Genomic DNA, 19051 nt, shown 5'->3' on the forward strand with positions numbered 1-19051 from the left:
CCCCCCATAACAGTGTCCGTCATCCACAGATCCCCCATAACAGTGTCCGTCATCCACAGACCACCATTAGTTCCAAACCCACCAAAAGCACACCTTTTGGTTAAAAATTTTTTTTTTTATTATTTTCCTCCCCAAAAACCTAGGTGCGTCTTATGGGCCGGTGCGTCTTATAGGGCGAAAAATACGGTATATATAAGCACATTTCCTAATCAAGCGCATATCAACATAATCAATGTTCATGATTAGAATAACAATAAATGGTCAGTGATGTTACTTGATCCAAATTATCCCATTAAAAAACCAATGTTCATGATTATCATCCCCCTCTTCAAAACACGTGTCGTCCTACGTGTTTTGACACCTTTGCTTGTGTAGCGCGCTGTTTTGCAAGCTGTATCACGTGTTATGTCCAGCGATTTTGGGATTGCACTTGTATATCTTGGCTGTATCAGGGGATTCACGTGGGACGCCAGGGAAAGGCAACTTGTACGGGCTGACAAACGGGAAGTCAGGGGACTTAACTGTAAGCTGGAGGCACCCCTAACGAGAAAGGCCGGTCCCAGTGAAGACGTCGATCTGGTAAAGTTAAGCTGCTGGCAGTAAAAGCCACATATAATAAATATACACTGCTCAAAAAAATAAAGGGAACACTTAAACAACACAATGTAACTTCAAGTCAATCACACTTTTGTGAAATCAAACTGTCCACTTAGGAAGTAATACTGAGTGACAATCAATTTCACATGCTGTTGTGCAAATGGGATAGACAACAGGTGGAAATTATAGGCAATTAGCAAGACACCCCCAATAAAGGAGTGGTTCTGCAGGTGGTTATCACAGACCACTTCTCAGTTCCTATGCTTCCTGGCTGATGTTTTGGTCACTTTTGAATGCTGGCGGTGCTTTCACTCTAGTGGTAGCATGAGACGGAGTCTACAACCCACACAAGTGGCTCAGGTAGTGCAGCTTATCCAGGATGGCACATCAATGCGAGCTGTGGCAAGAAGGTTTGCTGTGTCTGTCAGCCTAGTGTCCAGAGCATGGAGGCGCTACCAGGAGACAGGCCAGTACATCAGGAGACGTGGGGGTGGCCGTAGGAGGGCAACAATCAAGCAGCAGGACCGCTACCTCCGCCTTTGTGAAAGGAGGAACAGCAGGCCACAAATGTGCATGTCTGCTCAAACGGTCAAACAGACTCCATGAGGGTGATATGAGGGCCCGACGTCCACAGGTGGGGCTTGTGCTTAAAGCCCAACACCGTGCAGGACGTTTGGCATTTGCCAGAGAACACCAAGATTGGCAAATTCGCCACTGGCGCCCTGTGCTCTTCACCGATGAAAGCAGGTTCACACTGAGCACATGTGACAGACGTGACAGAGTCTGGAGACGCCGTGGAGAACGTTCTGCTGCCTGCAACATCCTCCAGCATGACCGGTTTGGCATTGGGTCAGTAATGGTGTGGGGTGGCATTTCTTTGGAGGGCCGCACAGCCCTCCATGTGCTCGCCAGAGGTAGCCTGACTGCCATTAGGTACAGAGATAAGATCCTCAGACCCCTTGTGAGACCATATGCTGGTGCGGTTGGCCCTGGGTTCCTCCTAATGCAAGACAATGCTAGACCTCATGTGGCTGGAGTGTGTCAGCAGTTCCTGCAAGACTAAGGCATTGATGCTATGGACTGGCCCGCCCGTTCCCCAGACCTGAATCCAATTGAGCACATCTGGGACATCATGTCTCGCTCTATCCACCAACGTCACGTTGCACCACAGACTGTCCAGGAGTTGGCAGATGCTTTAGTCCAGGTCTGGGAGGAGATCCCTCAGGAGACCGTCCGCCACCTCATCAGGAGCATGCACAGGCGTTGTATGGAGGTCCTACAGGCACGTGGAGGCCACACACACTACTGAGCCTCATTTTGACTTGTTTTAAGGACATTACATCAAAGTTGGATCAGCCTGTAGTGTGTTTTTCCACTTTAATTTTGAGTGTGACTCCAAATCCAGACCTCCCATGGGTTGAAAAATTTGATTTCCATTTTTGAATTTGTGTGTGATTTTGTTGTCAGCACATTCAACTATGTAAAGAACAAAGTATTTCAGAAGAATATTTAATTAACTCAGATCTAGGATGTTATTTTTGTGTTCCCTTTATTTTTTTGAGCAGTGTATTATATTGATAATACTCATTTTGAAGAGGGGGATGATGATCATGAACATGGATTTTTGAATGGGATAATTTGGATCAAGTAACATCACTGACCATTTATTGTTATTCTAATCATGAACTTTGATTATTGGAGGATGTGGTGAAGTTGAGCCATTATCAGCAAAAGAAAAGTTGTGTATGTGCACAACTATATTATGTAGATAACATTTATCCCAAAGGAATTTCCATCTATAACATCATAAGGACAAAAATAAGAAAAAAATAAAATAAATCATACACTTTAATAGGGGAAGGATAATCATGAACATTGATTCTTGAATGAAATAATCTGGATCAAGTAACATCATCGACCATCTATTGTTATCCTAAATATGAACATTGATTATCGGATGAATTATGAACAACATCTATCAATTATCTGGATCAACTAACACTATTAATTTCCCCTAACAATACTAATCATTTGAATGCCTGGATTATATTAACCCTTTCACGACTGCAATCTGTATATATATACGTGATAGCTGCACATGCCCCGTGCAGCTACCACGTGTATAGACGTCAAGCCAGCTCTTTAATCCAAGCGCTGCAAAGCGCTTGGATTAAAGCTTCTGCCCCTGCCCTGGTGCTGTCACGGACAGCATACAGGCCAGTAATGCCAGCAAGGGGCCAATCAGAGTGGCCCCTTGCTGGCAATCGATCCGATTGGTTAGTCTGTGCAGACTAACCAATCGGATCGCGGCAGTGTTAAAATGCCGGTTTCAGGCTCTGATCTGCGCTCTGCAGATCAGAGCCTGAAAGCCGATAGTGTTCCTCATGCCCCCCCCCCCCCCCCGATCTGTGCCCCTCCAAGCCCTTAGTGCCCCTCTGTGCCCCGACGATCTGTGCCCCGACGATCTGTGCCCCTCTCCTGCGCTGATGGCATGCGGTCCGCCCCCTGCATTAATTTTCTAGCCCCCCCTCCTGCCCCAGCCTTCCTCGATATTGTGGGCAGCCTCCCGAACCCCCCCCCCTTTCCAGCGCTGCCCCCCCCCGATCCCCCTGCTGTGTGCGATGGCGGCGGCTCCATTACTGAGCCGCCGCCATCAGCAGAGAGTGTCAGCTCTATGCTGACACTCTCCTGCAACCCCTATAGATGCCGCGGTTGCGGCATCCATGGGGTTAACAGAGGGAGGGAGCTCCCTCTCTCCACCATCGGGGCTGCAGCGCTGTGATTGCAGCACCCGATGGTTGCCATGGCAAAGGCGTCCAGTGCTGCCACCTACAGGCAATCTGGAAGTACTATACTTTGGAATGCAAGAGCATTGCAAAGTATAGTACAACTATCAGCCCCACTGGATCTTCAAGATCCAAGAGGGAACTGATAAAAAAAAAGTGAAAATAATAAAAGTAAAAATAAATAAATAAAAATGTAAAATTAGAAAAAAGAAAATTGCCTTTTCCTATAAAAAAATGAAAAAATAAAATACACAAATTAGGTGTCACCGCGTCCGTAACGACCATCTCTATAAATATATCACATGATAGACCCCGTCCGATAAACACCATAAAAATAAAATTAAAAAAACAGTGCCCAAAAAGCTATTTTTGTCACCTTACATCACAAAAAGTGCAACAGCAAGCGATCAAAAAGGCTTATGACCCCCAAAATAGTACCAATCAAACCGTCACCTCGTCCCGCAAAAAATGATACCCTATTTAAGACAATCGCCCAAAAAATAAAAAAGCTATGGCTCTCAGACTATAAAGACACTAAAACATCATTTTTTGGGTTTCAAAAATGCTATTGTGTAAAACTTAAATAAATAAGAAAAAGTATACATATTAGGTATTGCCACGTCCGTAACGATCTTCTCTATAAAACTATCACATGACCTAACTCCTCAGATGAACGCTGTAAAAATAAATAAATGAAAATTGTTCCAAAACAGCCAATTTTTGGGTCACCTTGCCCCATAAAGTGTAATAATGAATGATCAAAAAATCCTATGTACCCAAAAATGGTACCAATAAAAACCTCAACACTTTCTGCAAAAAAACGAGCCCCTGCACAAGACGATCGGCACAAAAATAAAAAACATATGGCGTTCAGAAAACCAATCCAGCACAATCTACCTTCCAAAAACCGTATGGCATTCCTTTCCTTCTGCGCCCTGCCGTGTGCCCGTACAGCAGTTTACGACCACATGTGGGGTGTTTCTGTAAACCGCGGAATCAGGGTAATAAATATTGAGTTTTGTTTGGCTGTTAACTCTCAATGTGTTAAAGAAAAAAAAATTATAAAATGGAAAATCTGCCAAAAAAGTGAAATTTAGAAATTTCATCTCCATTTTCCTTTAATTCTTGTGGAACGCCTAAAGGGTTAACAAAGTTTTTAAAATCAGTTTTGAGTAACTTGAGGGGTGTAGTTTCTACAATGGGGTCATTTATGGGGGTATCCACTATGTAAGCCCCACAAAGGGACTTCAGACCTGAACTGGTCCTTTAAAAAGTGGGTTTTGGAAATTTTCTTAAAAATTGTAAGAATGGCTTCTAAGCCATCTAACGTCCTAAAAAAATAAAATGACATTTCCAAAATGATGCAAACATAAAGTAGACATGTGGGGAATGTTAAGTAATAAATATTTTATTAGGTATGACTTTCTGTTTTAGAAGCAGAGAAATTGAAATTTGGAAAATTGTGAAGTTTTCAAAATTTTTGGTAAATTTGGGATTTTTTCATAAATAAAGGTGAAATATATTAACTCAAATATATGACTATCATGAAGTACAATGTGTCACGAGAAAACAATCTCAGAATGGCGTGGATAAGTAAAAGTGTTCCAAAGCTATTACCACATAAAGTGACGCATGTCAGATTTGTAAATTTTGACATGGACACTGGGGCATCAATGACCCTTGGTCATGAAAGGGTTAATATTGATTTATTATTGATTTTGTAAATATTATTTTATATATTTTTTATTTTATTTATGCTATATAAATCATGTTGATATGCGCTTGATTAGGAAATGTTTATATATACATATGACAATTGCTAAATTTTTGCTGCTATAGTTATATCTACTGTGATAATTGTCCTCTGGGTGATTGAGTGCCTGTTAATATCTCTTATTTTAGAAATTTATTAAAAGGCAGTGGGGTAAGCCTACAACAGTGCACCTATAACTAGAAATTAAGACTGGTGAGCCGCTATACTTTTCTTTTTTTTCACACATTGTATGCATTACCAGCATCTTGTTGGCTTTAAGATGAGTGAGGTTTGTTCTTGACTTTTTATTTTTTTTAACTAGCGTATATATTCCCATTGTTGGCCTGGTGTACATATATCTATATAAATATTTTCTAATGCTTACCTAGAAATACTCAGTGTTTTATTTGGTCAAGTTAGAGAGGTAAATAAAACATACACCATTTTTTAAATAAGTTATGTTTTTTTTCTTAACCCCTTAATGTATAATGCCGAACATGTACACCATCATGCGCCTGCAATTGTATGGAGCAGGCTGCTGCAGTAAGCCCACTCCATACGCAGTGGGTGCCAGCTGTATCATACAGCAGGCACCCGGCTGCAATGACTGGGAACAGCGATGGTGCCGAACCTTGTCGTTTAACCCTTCAGATGCTGCGTTCAACACTGATCGTGGCATCTGTGAGGTAAGGCAGAGGGATGCGGCTCCCTCTGCCTTCCGATCAGAGTCTCCGCAGTGAAATCGCGGGGCTCCGATTGGTTACCATGGCAGCCTGGACGCTTCTGAAGCCTGCCATCGTAAGCTACCTGCTGAACTATGCATGAGGCACAGCTCAGCAGGAAGCGTGTGAAAATCCTATTCACCCTAATAGGCTGCCATGGTAACCGATTCGATCACCAATGGAGAGGAGGGGATTCTGTGGCCACTGCGACCATAGATTTTAATACTGGGTGGGTTGATGGGGTTGGGGCGCACTGCGCCACCAATGATTTTAATACTGGGGGGGCGCACTGCGCCACTAGTGTTTTTAATACTGGGGGGGGGCGCACTGCACCACCAATGATGATTAACGTCTAATACAGGAGGCGGGTGCAGCGGCAGAATCACATAGCCTGCGCCCAACCTCTATGACAGGGCGCTGCGATCCGCGGCAGTTAACCCCGCAGGTGCGGCACCCAGCTCCCTGTCTCAGATGTCGGGTGCAGGCTATGTGATTCTGCCGCTGCACCTGCCTCCTGTATTAGACGTTAATTATCATTGTGGTGCAGTGCGTCCCCCCAGTATTAAAAACATTGGTGGCACAGTGTTCCCCCCCCAGTATTAAATTTATTTAGTGAAGCTGTACATTTATAGTAGAAAACTTGCCCAGAAATGTCCCTTAGCAGCGCTCGCTAAAGGAGCATTATAAGGCACATCTGTCTTCCTAATACAGTACATTTGCAGTACTGACTGTAAATACGGCTGCCCTCACTTCTATAGTATATACCTGTCCTATACACAGTAGATTAGCTTCTTCCTGCAGAATAGCTGGCGCTTACTACCCGCTGTCGTATATCTCCCGTCGGCTGGTTAGTTATTCAGCGTGCCGAGGATTCAGCAGGATCACTTGTCTCATCTAAGTGTACATATTCAGTTCAGTAGGGAAATGTAGATTGCCAGCTACCCCCAGCAGCAGTTCTCTCCAGGATGAAGAAAAAGACCAGGCATGTTGAAATGCTTAGATCGCCAATGTAACATGTATGAGGATCCAACTCCTGGCATCCCTCCCATCACTGATTAACCCTTTTACCCTGGAGGTTTTTTCATTTTTGTTTTGTGCTCCCTACTTTCCCGGAGCCATAACTTTTTTTTATTTTTCTGTTCACAAAGCCGTATGAGGGCTTGTTTTTTGCGGGTCAAGTTGTACTTTCCAATTCCACAATTTAATATTCCAGATGATCTAGTGGGAAGCAGGAAAAAATTCCAAATGGGGTGGAATTGGGGGAAAAAAAAGGCAATTCTGCCACAGTTTTACAGGTATTTTTTATTTAAGAGGTTCGATATACGATAAAACTGACCAGTTAGTTTCATTCTCCCGGTCAGTACAAATCCAGCAATACCTTTATGTGTAGTTTTTCTTGCGTTTTGATGATAAAATAATGAACCTTGAAAACAATCGGTTTTATTTTTTCAGCACCAGTATTCTGACTCCTATAACTTCTTTGTAGTCTGTGTGTGTGTGTATGTCGCTGTGTGAGGGCCCATTTTTATGCAGGGCGATCTGTACTTTTCATTGATGCCATTATGTACGACTTTTTGATCACTTTTATTTAAAGAGGACCTTTCACCGCTCCTGACATGCCTGTTTTAATAGCTTCATGCATTCCCCATGTAATAACAATTCTGGAGCATCTATTCTTATGGCTCTATGTTTAAGAATTGCTAGCAGTCTGCAGTAAGGGTACAGAGGGGCGGTAACCAGTTGGGGATGTGTACCCAGGGCCGGGCCGACACAGAGGCTGGGGAGGCTCCAGCCTCAGGGCGCAGCCTGGGGTGGGCGGAAAAACCAACTTTTTTTTTTTTTTTTTTTTTTTATCACTTACTTGCTGCCGGGCGCCCTCCCCTCCCCTCCCCTCCCGGCAGCGTGCCCTGTCTATCCCTGCAGAGCTAAACATATGGGGATCCCTCAGCTCCGCGCCCCCCCTCCTAGTATACCAGACATAGGGGCTCTGCGCTCTGCAGCTCAGTGTAGATGCGAGATCCTTCTAAGCTACAGGACCTTTGATGATGTCATGACCATGTGACCGGTCATGTGGGTGGGAGGAGCCAGGCTGTGGACTGGTAGCGCCTTTATGATCCTCATCTGCTCCTGACTTTGGCTTGAACTGTTGAACATATGAGGTTAGCACCCTAGCACTTACAATTCCGGGTACTTAGGGGTTAATGCAGGGATGATGTGTATGGCCTCATTCACACATTGCAGATTTAGTCAAATCTGCAAACAAGATGTACAGCGAGCTTGTAGCAGAGCTGTGTGTGTCTGCCTACCCAGAGCAGCTGTGTGTGGGGTGCATGTAGCAGAGCTGAGGGTGCTTCATGTGTATAATGCAGCAAAGATAGGTGTATAGTGTGAATCCAGAACAGTAGTGTGTGTGGTGTATGTAGCAGAGCTGTGTGTGTCTGCCTACCCAGAGCAGCTGTGTGTGGGGTGCATGTAGCAGAGCTGAGGGTGCTTCATGTGTATAATGCAGCAAAGATAGGTGTATAGTGTGAATCCAGAACAGTAGTGTGTGTGGTGTATGTAGCAGAGCTGTGTGTGTCTGCCTACCCAGAGCAGCTGTGTGTGGGGTGCATGTAGCAGAGCTGAGGGTGCTTCATGTGTATAATGCAGCAAAGATAGGTGTATAGTGTGAATCCAGAACAGTAGTGTGTGTGGTGTATGTAACAGAGCTGTGTGTGTCTGCCTACCCAGAGCAGCTGTGTGTGGGGTGCATGTAGCAGAGCTGAGGGTGCTTCATGTGTATAATGCAGCAACGATAGGTGTATAGTGTGAATCCAGGACAGTAGTGTGTGTGGTGTATGTAGCAGAGCTGTGTGTGTCTGCCTACCCAGAGCAGCTGTGTGTGGGGTGCATGTAGCAGAACTGAGGGTGCTTCATGTGTATAATGCAGCAAAGATAGGTGTATAGTGTGAATCCAGGACAGTAGTGTGTGTGGTGTATGTAGCAGAGCTGTATGAGACAGAGGAATGTATAATGTGCACAGCGGAGCTGTGTATGTAAAATGTGCAACACAGTGATATATAATGTGCCACCCAGAGCTGTGTGTGTGTGCGCATGTAGCAGAGCTGTGTATGTAAAATGTGCAAAAACCCTGATGCTCTCAAAAAGAGCAAGCAATATAAAACATTGTAGTTTGATACCTTTTACCCCTGATTTCTTTAGGTGTTAGAGCAATCAAATGGAGGGGGAGAAATGTGACATGGGTGAGGATGGGGTTACATGATGGGCCGGAGACAATGTCTGTAGTCTGTCTGTGCCATGGACGGGGAGAAATATGACATGGAGGGCTGATGGCTGACATGGGGGTCTGATCTGAGGCATTGGGGCTGTGCCTGTGAGCTGGGGTCTGATGGCTGGTCTGACCTAAGGTGGAATGAAAAATATTGTTTCCTATTATCCTCCTTTAAAACCTAGGTGCGTCTTATGGGACGAACCTACATTTTGGCGCACCCCCCCCCCCCCCTTCCCCCAGGTGAGCTGAAGGGGGAGGGGGGGTCGGGGGCGCCAAAATGTAGGTTCGCTTGTGTTGGTAAAAAACCTTGCACCGGCCCTGGGCGCAGGCAAGGGGGGGGGGGGGGGGCGCACTTGGGCAGCTCAGCCTCTGTTGGTGGTGGACCTTGTCCCAGCCCTGTGTGTACCTGCACAGTCTGACACCAGCAATGCTAATTGGATAGAGTGAGTCTGTGCAGGTACACACCCCCACTATACCCTTACTGCAGACTGCTAGCAATACATTCATAACTTCTAATATAAATAATAAAGGAATGGCACATCATAGAGCCATAAGAATAGATGCTCCAGATTTGTTATTCAATGGGGAATGCATGAAGCTATTAAAACAGGCATGTCAGGAGTGGTAACAGGTCCTCTTTAAAGGGGTATTCCCATCACAGACAATGAGGGCATATCGCTACGATATGCCCCCATTGTCTGATAGGTGCGGGTCCCACCTCTGGGACCCGCACCTACAACGAGAACGGAGCGGGGAGAGCTGTGGCTTGAGGACCCCAGATTTCCCCCACGCGCGGCCCCTGCTCCCATTCATTTCTATGGGGCAGACGGAATAGCTGAGCCAGCGCCCCATAGAAATGAATAGAGGGTGCATGCACAGTGCGCCCTCCATTCATTTCCCCGCTCCGTTCTCATTGTAGGTGCGGGTCCCAGAGGTGGGACCCGCACCTATTAGACAATGAGGGCATATCCTAGCGATATGCCACCATTGTCTGTGATTTTTGTTTTAGATTATTATTTTTTTTTTTTTTTTTTTATTACTTTGCATTAGCATTTTTAGCATTGGAGTCATGCTAAAAAATTTACTAGTTTCTTATGGAGCCCTGTTACAGGCAGGGTCTCCATAGGAAACACTATGCAGCAGTGTCCTGTCATTCTCATTGGCAGTGGCTGATGCAAACACACTCCAGCTCCTCCGATCGTCGCCAGAGGGAGCCGAAGCAGTTTTCTCATGCTTGGATGCCATGGTCAGGATTGACCACAGTATCCAAAGTGTTAAATGTCCTGCCATGAGCTACGGGGGCTGTATGAAACAGCAACCATTTTAGGAAAACTTTATTCTTTACCACAAAGCGCAAAGACATTTGGCTTCGATGTGAATCGACGTTTCCTAAACTTTTGACCGAATTCCGCTTCGAATGCTTCGCTCAACACCCCTCCTTTTGCTGTTTTTCTAATGGTGCTTTCTTTCTCCACCCAGGTTGATGATAATTTCAATTCCAGAAGAAAATATTCCAGTGAAAAGATGTATAGATCAGACTCCACAGGATGGAAGCAAAGTGCAAATACAAACCAGAGGCATCAAAGGAGCATGGTGGAGGAACGGATCCGGCAGTTAGAGCACTAAATTGTCAGTGTATAATGGAATAATAAGGTATACAACTCCAGCACAGTAAATGTTAGGGTATACTTAGACTATTGTTCCAGCCTATGTATAAACTGTAATGTCTGCCAAGACCTGTACGCTATATTGTTAAATGAACTGGCTGACCAGCATTTTTGCCATGATATTGTGAATAGAATGGAATTCTTCCTCTTGTCTTTTACGTAACCCTTTTGCTGCCAGGACAGTTTTCAACTGGATTCTGAAATAGAAAAATGATAATATCCCTACTCCCTAGCACTCATGGACGCCTTCATGCAGTTTTGTATCAAAGCATAACATTGTGTAAAATTCATGTTAGTGGCTAAAAGACTGACCTAAGCAGTGCCTGAGACACACAGATCGTCCTAAAAATAAAAGCTCAGGGTGTGCAGAGTTCATACATGCTACTTACGTGCAGGTGAATATTAACATATCTTTATATCCAGAACTCAGTGGGACAACCAGAGGGGGCACACATACGTCTTAATTGATGGGGGGGGGGGGGAGTGATAACCTAAAGAAAATTTTCAGTTAAGGCTGTACAAGGAGAGAGATAATGTGCCCCAAATAGTGCACCTACATTTTTTAAGGCATCATTTGACATGCTCCTTGGTAGTGAAATGGTTAGCCCCAAATTAGTTTAACTTAGAGTATTGAAGCTGACTGCAGGCTTCCTGCGCTAAAAGAATAATGAAGAATATGTTATATCTACCTGTGGTACAAAAAAAATAATAAATCACTGAATATACCTAGTATGGCTTTAAAAAATGACATGTCCATCAGGTGAACTTTCCTCATGGTCAAGAGTAATCGGCAACACCTTTTAAATGGGCAAATTATCGCTAGCAAACATTTCTACGAATGCTCATTAGCGATAATCTGCTAGAACATCGGGCAGTCTAAAGGGGCCTTAAAGTGGACCTTTCATGGGTCCAGACATTATGAAATAAGTAGCAGGTTATGTAGGGCATAGTGCAGGGATGTAATATCGCTTACTAGTTTGTCTGGGCGCCGCTCCATTCGCCCGCTGTGCCCCCCGTTCATTTCTCCCGCCTGGTATGGTAATGAATAGCATCGGTACAGGGAGGAGGAGACTGCCCTGTTTCTCAATGGGCGTCTCCTTCTCCCTGGCTGTAGCGCGGTCCAATCACAGCAGAGAGCGTCACAGCCAGGGAGAAAAAAACAACAACTCACCTTCTCTCTGGCTGTGACGCTCTTATGCAATTGAACCGCGCTACAGACAGGGAGAAGGAGACGCCCATTGAGAAACAGGGCAGTCTCCTCCTCCCCTGTACTGATGCTATTCATTAGCATACCAGGCGGGAAAAGTGAACAGGGGGCACAGCGGGCGAACGGAGCGGCGCCCAGACAAACTAGTAAGCGATATTACATCCCTGCACTATGCCCTACATAACCTGCTACTTATTTCATAATGTCTGGACCCATGAAAGGTCCTCTTTAAGCCTTTATTGAAGCCATCAACCATCCTTGCTGCAACCAGATACTGAAAGAGACAATTCCACAAAATCACAGTTCTTATGGTGCAGAAGCCTTGTCGCCTCTGGAGATTGAACCTTTTTTCTCTTCAGATGAATGCAGTGCCCCCTTGTCTTTTGAGGGGAGGTGAAGCTTTTCACTGTATACTTTGTCCCTCCCCTTAGATCTCACTTTTTAAGACTAATCTTTCTTCTTTACAAAGATCTCTGCTCCTTATCAGTTTAACTGGTCTTCTTTGTACTTTCTAACTCAAGGGCTTCTTTTTCATCAAACCAGAAAAGAACTACATGACTGCATTCAAATAATTGACATTGTATGCTGTTATTTAGTCTATGATCTACAAGGGCAACCAAATCCTTCTCTACAAGTAACATTCCCAGTGGTACTCCCCCTAGGACATATGATGCACAGAGATTATTACTACCAAGATGCATAACTTTACATTTATCCACATTGAGTCTTTGAACCTTGTTTGCCAAGTGGATCACCGGAGCATTCAAAGCACCTGTAACATCTGAGTATCATCCATAGGCTGCACAGTACTATATGGCCTGGTGTCATCTGAAGCCGAAACAGTGCTATTTATCCATCCAGCATATCCTTAATAAATGTTAAACCTTGGGGTACACCACTTGTCACTGGGGACCATTCAGTGTATGAATTATTTACCTCAATTCTCTGGATAAAGTCATTTAAGCCCGTTTTCAATCCACTTACAAACTAATTTTTAAACCTACAGTGGATATAAAAGTCTACACACCCCTGTTAAAATGTCAGCTTTTTATGATGTAAAAAAATGAGACCAAGATAAATCAATTCAGATCTTTTTCCACCTTTAATGTGACCTATAAACTGTACCACTCAATTGAAAAACAAACTGAAATATTTTAGGTGGAGGGAAGAAAACAAAAAAATAATAATGTGGTTGCATACGTGTGCACACCCTTTTATAACTGGGGATGTAGCTGTGTTCAGAATTAAGCAATCACATTCAAAATCATGTTAAATAGGAGTCAGCATACACCTGCCATCATTTAACCACTTCAGCCCCCAGTGCTTAAACACCCTGAAAGACCAGGCCACTTTTTACACTTCTGACCTACACTACTTTCACCATTTATTGCTCGGTCATGCAACTTACCACCCAAATGAATTTTACCTCCTTTTCTTCTCACTAATAGAGCTTTCATTTGGTGGTATTTCTTTGCTGCTGACATATTTACTTTTTTTGTTATTAATCGAAATTTAACGATTTTTTTGCAAAAAAATGACATTTTTCACTTTCAGTTGTCAAATTTTGCAAAAAAAACTACATCCATATATAAATTTTGCTCTAAATTTATTGTTCTACATGTCTTTGATAAAAAAAAAATGTTTGGGGAAAAAAAAAAATGGTTTGGGTGAAAGTTATAGCGTTTACAAACTATGGTACAAAAATGTGAATTTCCGCTTTTTGAAGCAGCTCTGACTTTCTGAGCACCTGTCATGTTTCCTGAGGTCCTACAATGCCCAGACAGTACAAACACCCCACAAATGACCCCATTTCGGAAAGTACACACCCTAAGGTATTCGCTGATGGGCATAGTGAGTTCATAGAACTTTTTATTTTTTGTCACAAGTTAGCGGAAAATGATGATTTTTTTTTTTTTGATTTTTTTTTTCTTACAAAGTCTCATATTCCACTAACTTGTGACAAAAAATAAAAAGTTCTATGAACTCACTATGCCCATCAGCGAATACCTTGGGGTCTCTTCTTTCCAAAATGGGGTCACTTGTGGGGTAGTTATACTGCCCTGGCATTCTAGGGGCCCAAATGTGTGGTAAGGAGTTTGAAATCAAATTCAGTAAAAAATGACCTGTGAAATCCGAAAGGTGCTCTTTGGAATGTGGGCCCCTTTGCCCACCTAGGCTGCAAAAAAGTGTCACACATCTGGTATCCCCGTACTCAGGAGAAGTTGAGGAATGTGTTTTGGGGTGTCTTTTTACATATACCCATGCTGGGTGAGATAAATATCTTGGTCAAATGCCAACTTTGTATAAAAAAATTGGAAAAGTTGTCTTTTGCCAAGATATTTCTCTCACCCAGCATGGGTATATGTAAAATGACACCCCAAAACACATTCCCCACCTTCTCCTGAGTACGGAGATACCAGATGTGTGACACTTTTTTGCAGCCTAGGTGGGCAAAGGTGCCCAAATTCCTTTTAGGAGGGCATTTTTAGACATTTGGATACCAGACTTCTTCTCACGCTTTGGGGCCCCTAAAATGCCAGGGCAGTATAAATACCCCACATGTGACCCCATTTTGGAAAGAAGACACCCCAAGGTATTTAATGAGGGGCATGGCGAGTTCATTGAAAAAAAAAATTTTTGGCACAAGTTAGCGGAAATTGATTTTTTTGATTTTGTTCTCACAAAGTCTCCCTTTCCGCTAACTTGGGACAAAAATTTCAATCTTTCATGGACTCAATATGCCCCTCAGCGAATACCTTGGGGTGTCTTCTTTCCAAAATGGTGTTATTTGTGGGGTGTTTGTACTGCCCTGGCATTTGAGGGTCTCCGCAATCATTACATGTATGCCCAGCATTAGGAGTTTCTGCTATTCTCCTTATATTGAGCATACGGGTAATGAGATTTTTTTTTTCCGTTCAGCCTCTGGGCTGAAAGAAAAAAATGAACGGCACAGATTTCTTCATTCGCATCGATCAATGTGGATGAAAAAATCTCTGCCAAAAAAAGAAAAAGGAGGGGAAAGGCGTCTGCCAGGACATAGGAGCTCCGCCCAACATCCATACCCACTTCAGCTCGTATGCCCTGGCAAACCAGATTTCTCCATTCACATCAATCGATGTGGATGAATAAATCATTGCCGGGATTTTTTTTTTTATATATACAAAGTGTTTGCCAAAGTATATGAATGAACACAGCCACCTCCTCAGCTCATATGCCTCGGCAAACGTATCTTTTACTGCAGAGGAGAAATCTCGTCTTGCAGCGCCGCATACACAGACTTGCGTGTAATCTGACAGCAGCGCAATGCTTCTGTCCGAATGCACATCAGTGCTGCAGCTAGTCGATCGGTTGGTCCACCTGAAAGGTAAAAAAAACAAAACAAAAAAGAAAAAACCAGGCCGCAAAGCAATAACTTTATTAACTGTTGAACAGAACATAGAAACTTTTTTAACTGAACGTTTAACTTTTTTACTTACCGGTATTTTTTTTTTTGTTTAGTTTTTTTTACCTTTATAGAACAAACCTCTCCTTCCCCATGGGACAATGTGCAAAGCGCAAATCGCCCAAAGATGTGGCGAAGTACGTTATGCACTTTATCCCAGGTGAAAGGAGAGGTTTGCAGCAGCTGTGAGTGAATGGGCCCTAATAGCCCTGTGTGCCTGTCCTGTGAGATGTGATCCCTATGCTAGGTGTACCTGTGTGTGGTACTTCCGGAAACACTCTCCATAGCATAGGGCAGGGTGGTCAGCACAGTCAGGACAGAAATAGCGGGTGTCACGCCTTATTCCACTCCTGCTACAGACACGACATCTTTTTCGGGGTGACGGTTGGGTTGAGGTACCAGGAACGACACTGGGGAAATGTCGCTCGTGTAGACGGCTAACTACACTGGTGGATGGGGCCACGGAACCTCCTGGGTAAAGGAGGTTCTCGATGATCTCTTCCTGGAATTTGAGGAAGGATCCTGTTCTCCCAGCCTTACTGTAGAGAACAAAACTATTGTAGAGCGCCAATTGAATTAAATATACAGACACCTTCTTATACCAGCGTCTGGTTCTGCGGGAAACTAAATACGGAGACAACATCTGGTCATTGAAGTCCACCCCTCCCATGAGCGCATTATAGTCATGGACACAGAGGGGCTTTTCAATGACACGGGTTGCTCGCTCAATTTGGATTGTCGTGTCTGCGTGAATGGAGGAGAGCATGTAAACGTCACGCTTGTCTCTCCATTTCACCGCGAGCAGTTCTTCGTTACACAAGGCAGCCCTCTGCACCCTTGCAAGACGGGTGGTTACAAGCCGTTGGGGGAAGCCCACGCGACTAGTTCGCGCGGTGCCACAGGCGCAAATCCGTTCTAGAAACAAATGCCTAAAGAGGGCCACACTTGTGTAGAAATTGTCCACATAAAGATGGTACCCCTTGCCGAATAAGGGTGACACCAAGTCCCAGACTGTCTTCCCACTGCTCCCCAGGTAGTCAGGGCAACCGACCGGCTCCAGGGTCTGATCTTTTCCCTCATAGATCCGAAATTTGTGGGTATAGCCTGTGGCCCTTTCACAGACCTTATACAATTTGACCCCATACCGGGCACGCTTGCTTGGGATGTATTGTTTGAAGCCAAGGCGCCCGGTAAAATGTATTAGGGACTCGTCTACGCAGATGTTTTGCTCAGGGGTATACAAATCTGCAAATTTCAGGTTGAAATGGTCTATGAGGGGCCGAATTTTGTGGAGCCGGTCAAAAGCAGGGTGGCCTCTGGGACGGGAGGTGGTGTTGTCGCTAAAGTGCAGGAAACGCAGGATGGTCTCAAATCGTGTCCTGGACATAGCAGCAGAGAACATGGGCATGTGATGAATTGGGTGCGTTGACCAATATGACCGCAATTCATGCTTTTTTGTCAGGCCCATGTTGAGGAGAAGGCCCAAAAAAATTTTAAGTTCGGAAACTTGGACTGGTTTCCACCGGAAAGGCTGGGCATAATAGCTTCCTGGGTTAGCGGTTATAAATTGTGTGGCATACTGGTTGGTCTCTGCCACGACTAAGTCCGAGAGCTCCGCAGTCAAGAACAGCTCAAAAAGTCCCAGGGCCGAACCGATTTGAGCCGTCTCAACCCGAACTCCAGACTGGGCGGTGAAAGGGGGAACTACTGGTGCGGCTGAAGTTGGTGACTGCCAATCAGGATTTGCCAGCACCTCAGGGACTCTAGGGGCTCTACGGGCCTGTCTGTGCGGTGGCTGCGACGGGGTAACTATTGCACGTGCCACCGTACCAGCTTCAACTGCCCTTCTGGTGCTCGCTACTTCACCAGGTTGTACGGCAGTGCTGGTACTAGGTCCAGGAAGGGCTGCGCTGCTGGTGTATGCCTCACCACGTGATCCGGCAGCGACAGCCCCACTCTGCTGCTCTTGAAGCGGATCCTGCGTAACCTGTGGTCTAGCGACATGGGGCCGGGTACGCCTGGTGCTGCCAGGGACCTCCACCTCCTCGTCCGAACTTTGGGTCAGAGAGCCACTGCTTTCCACAGGTTCATATTCTGACCCGCTAGATTCGTCAGATGAGGGTTCCCACTCCTCATCCGACTGGGTCAGAATCCTGTAGGCCTCTTCAGAAGAATACCCCCTGTTTGACATTTTGGACTACTAAATTTAGGGGTATTCCCTGAGACTACCCAAGAAAAAAAGCAAACCTGTCTTACAAAGGGGAGGCTAGCGAAGTACCGGAGGCTGCAGCGGTTGATAAAAAATATCAAAACTGATTTTTTTATCGCCGCAGTGCGTGTAAAGTGAATGTGCAGTGATCAAAAAATATATATTTTTTGTCACTGCGGTGGGGCGGGCGTGGGTGAACGCACGTGTGGGCGACCGATCAGGCCTGATCGGGCAAACACTGCGTTTTGGGTGGAGGGCGAGCTAAGGTGACACTAATACTATTATAGATCTGACCGTGATCAGTTTTGATCACTTACAGATACTATAAAAGTACAAATGCTGATTAGCGATACGCTAAACAGCGAATAAAAGTGACTGCGGTGCGGTGGGGTGGGCGCTAACTGACGCCAACTACCTAACCAAGGGGCCTAAACTATCCCTAAAACCTAACAGCCAATACCAGTGAAAAAAAAAAAGTGACAGTTTACACTGATCCCTTTTTTTCCTTTCACTAGTGATTGACAGGGGCGATCAAAGGGGTGATCAAAGGGTTAATTGGGGTGCAGGTGGGTGATCTGGGGCTAAGGTGAAGTGTTGGTGCTACTCACAGTTCAGTCTGCTCCTGTGCTGGATCCAACCGACGAAAAGGACCAGCACAGGAGCAGACAAGCCATATAACAGATCATATTTACTAATATGATCTGTTATATGACTTTTGGATTGGATTTTTTGAAAATCGCCAGCCTGCCAGCCAATGATCGTTGCTGGCAGGCTGGTGACGAAATACTTCTTTTAATTTTGCCGGCCCGCGATGCGCATGCGCGGGCCGGCTTTGAGCGAAATCTCGCGTCTCGCGAGATGACTCGTATATGCGTGACTCTGCGCAGCGCTGCCACCTCTGGAACGCAATCCTGCGTTAGGCGGTCCGGAGGTGGTTAAAGTGCCTCTGATTAACCCCAAATAAAGTTCAGTTGCTCTAGTTGGTCTTTACTGAAATTTTCTTAGCCACATCTGACAGCAAAAGCCATGATCCACAGAGAGCTTCCAAAGCATCAGAGGGATCTCATTGTTAAAAGGTATCAGTCAGGAGAAGGGTACAAAAGAATTTCCAAGGCATTAGATATACCATGGAACACAGTGAAGACAGTCATCAAGTGGAGAAAATATGGCACAACAGTCACATTACCAAGAACTGGACGTCCCTCTAAAATTGATGAAAAGATGAGAAGAAAACTGGTCTGGGAGGCTACGAAGAGGCCTACAGCAACATTAAAGGAGCTGCAGGAATATCTGGCAAGTACTGGCTGTGAGGTACATGTGACAAGAATCTCCTGTATTCTTCATATGTCTGGGCTATGGGGTAGAGTGGCAAGGTGAAAGCCTTTTCTTACTAAGAA

At 44.8% G+C, this 19051-nt stretch overlaps 1 protein-coding gene across 2 annotated transcripts in view; it reads left to right on the forward strand.

Annotated features, from left to right (window-relative positions):
- The window catches only part of LUZP1 (leucine zipper protein 1), a 117601-nt gene that overhangs the window by 93057 nt on the left and 5493 nt on the right, over window positions 1-19051 (forward strand). Inside the window, exon 5 of one of the 2 annotated variants that reach the window (XM_040424507.1) lies at window positions 10609-10782. In XM_040424507.1, coding sequence (XP_040280441.1) covers window positions 10609-10755 — 147 coding nt within the window. In that variant the 3' untranslated portion in view covers window positions 10756-10782. The remainder of the gene's footprint in view (window positions 1-10608; window positions 10783-19051) is intronic. The other variant, XM_040424508.1, reaches the window with a different exon arrangement.

The sequence above is a fragment of the Bufo bufo genome, chromosome 3 (genome assembly GCF_905171765.1).
Source record: "Bufo bufo chromosome 3, aBufBuf1.1, whole genome shotgun sequence".
NCBI lineage: Eukaryota > Metazoa > Chordata > Amphibia > Anura > Bufonidae > Bufo > Bufo bufo.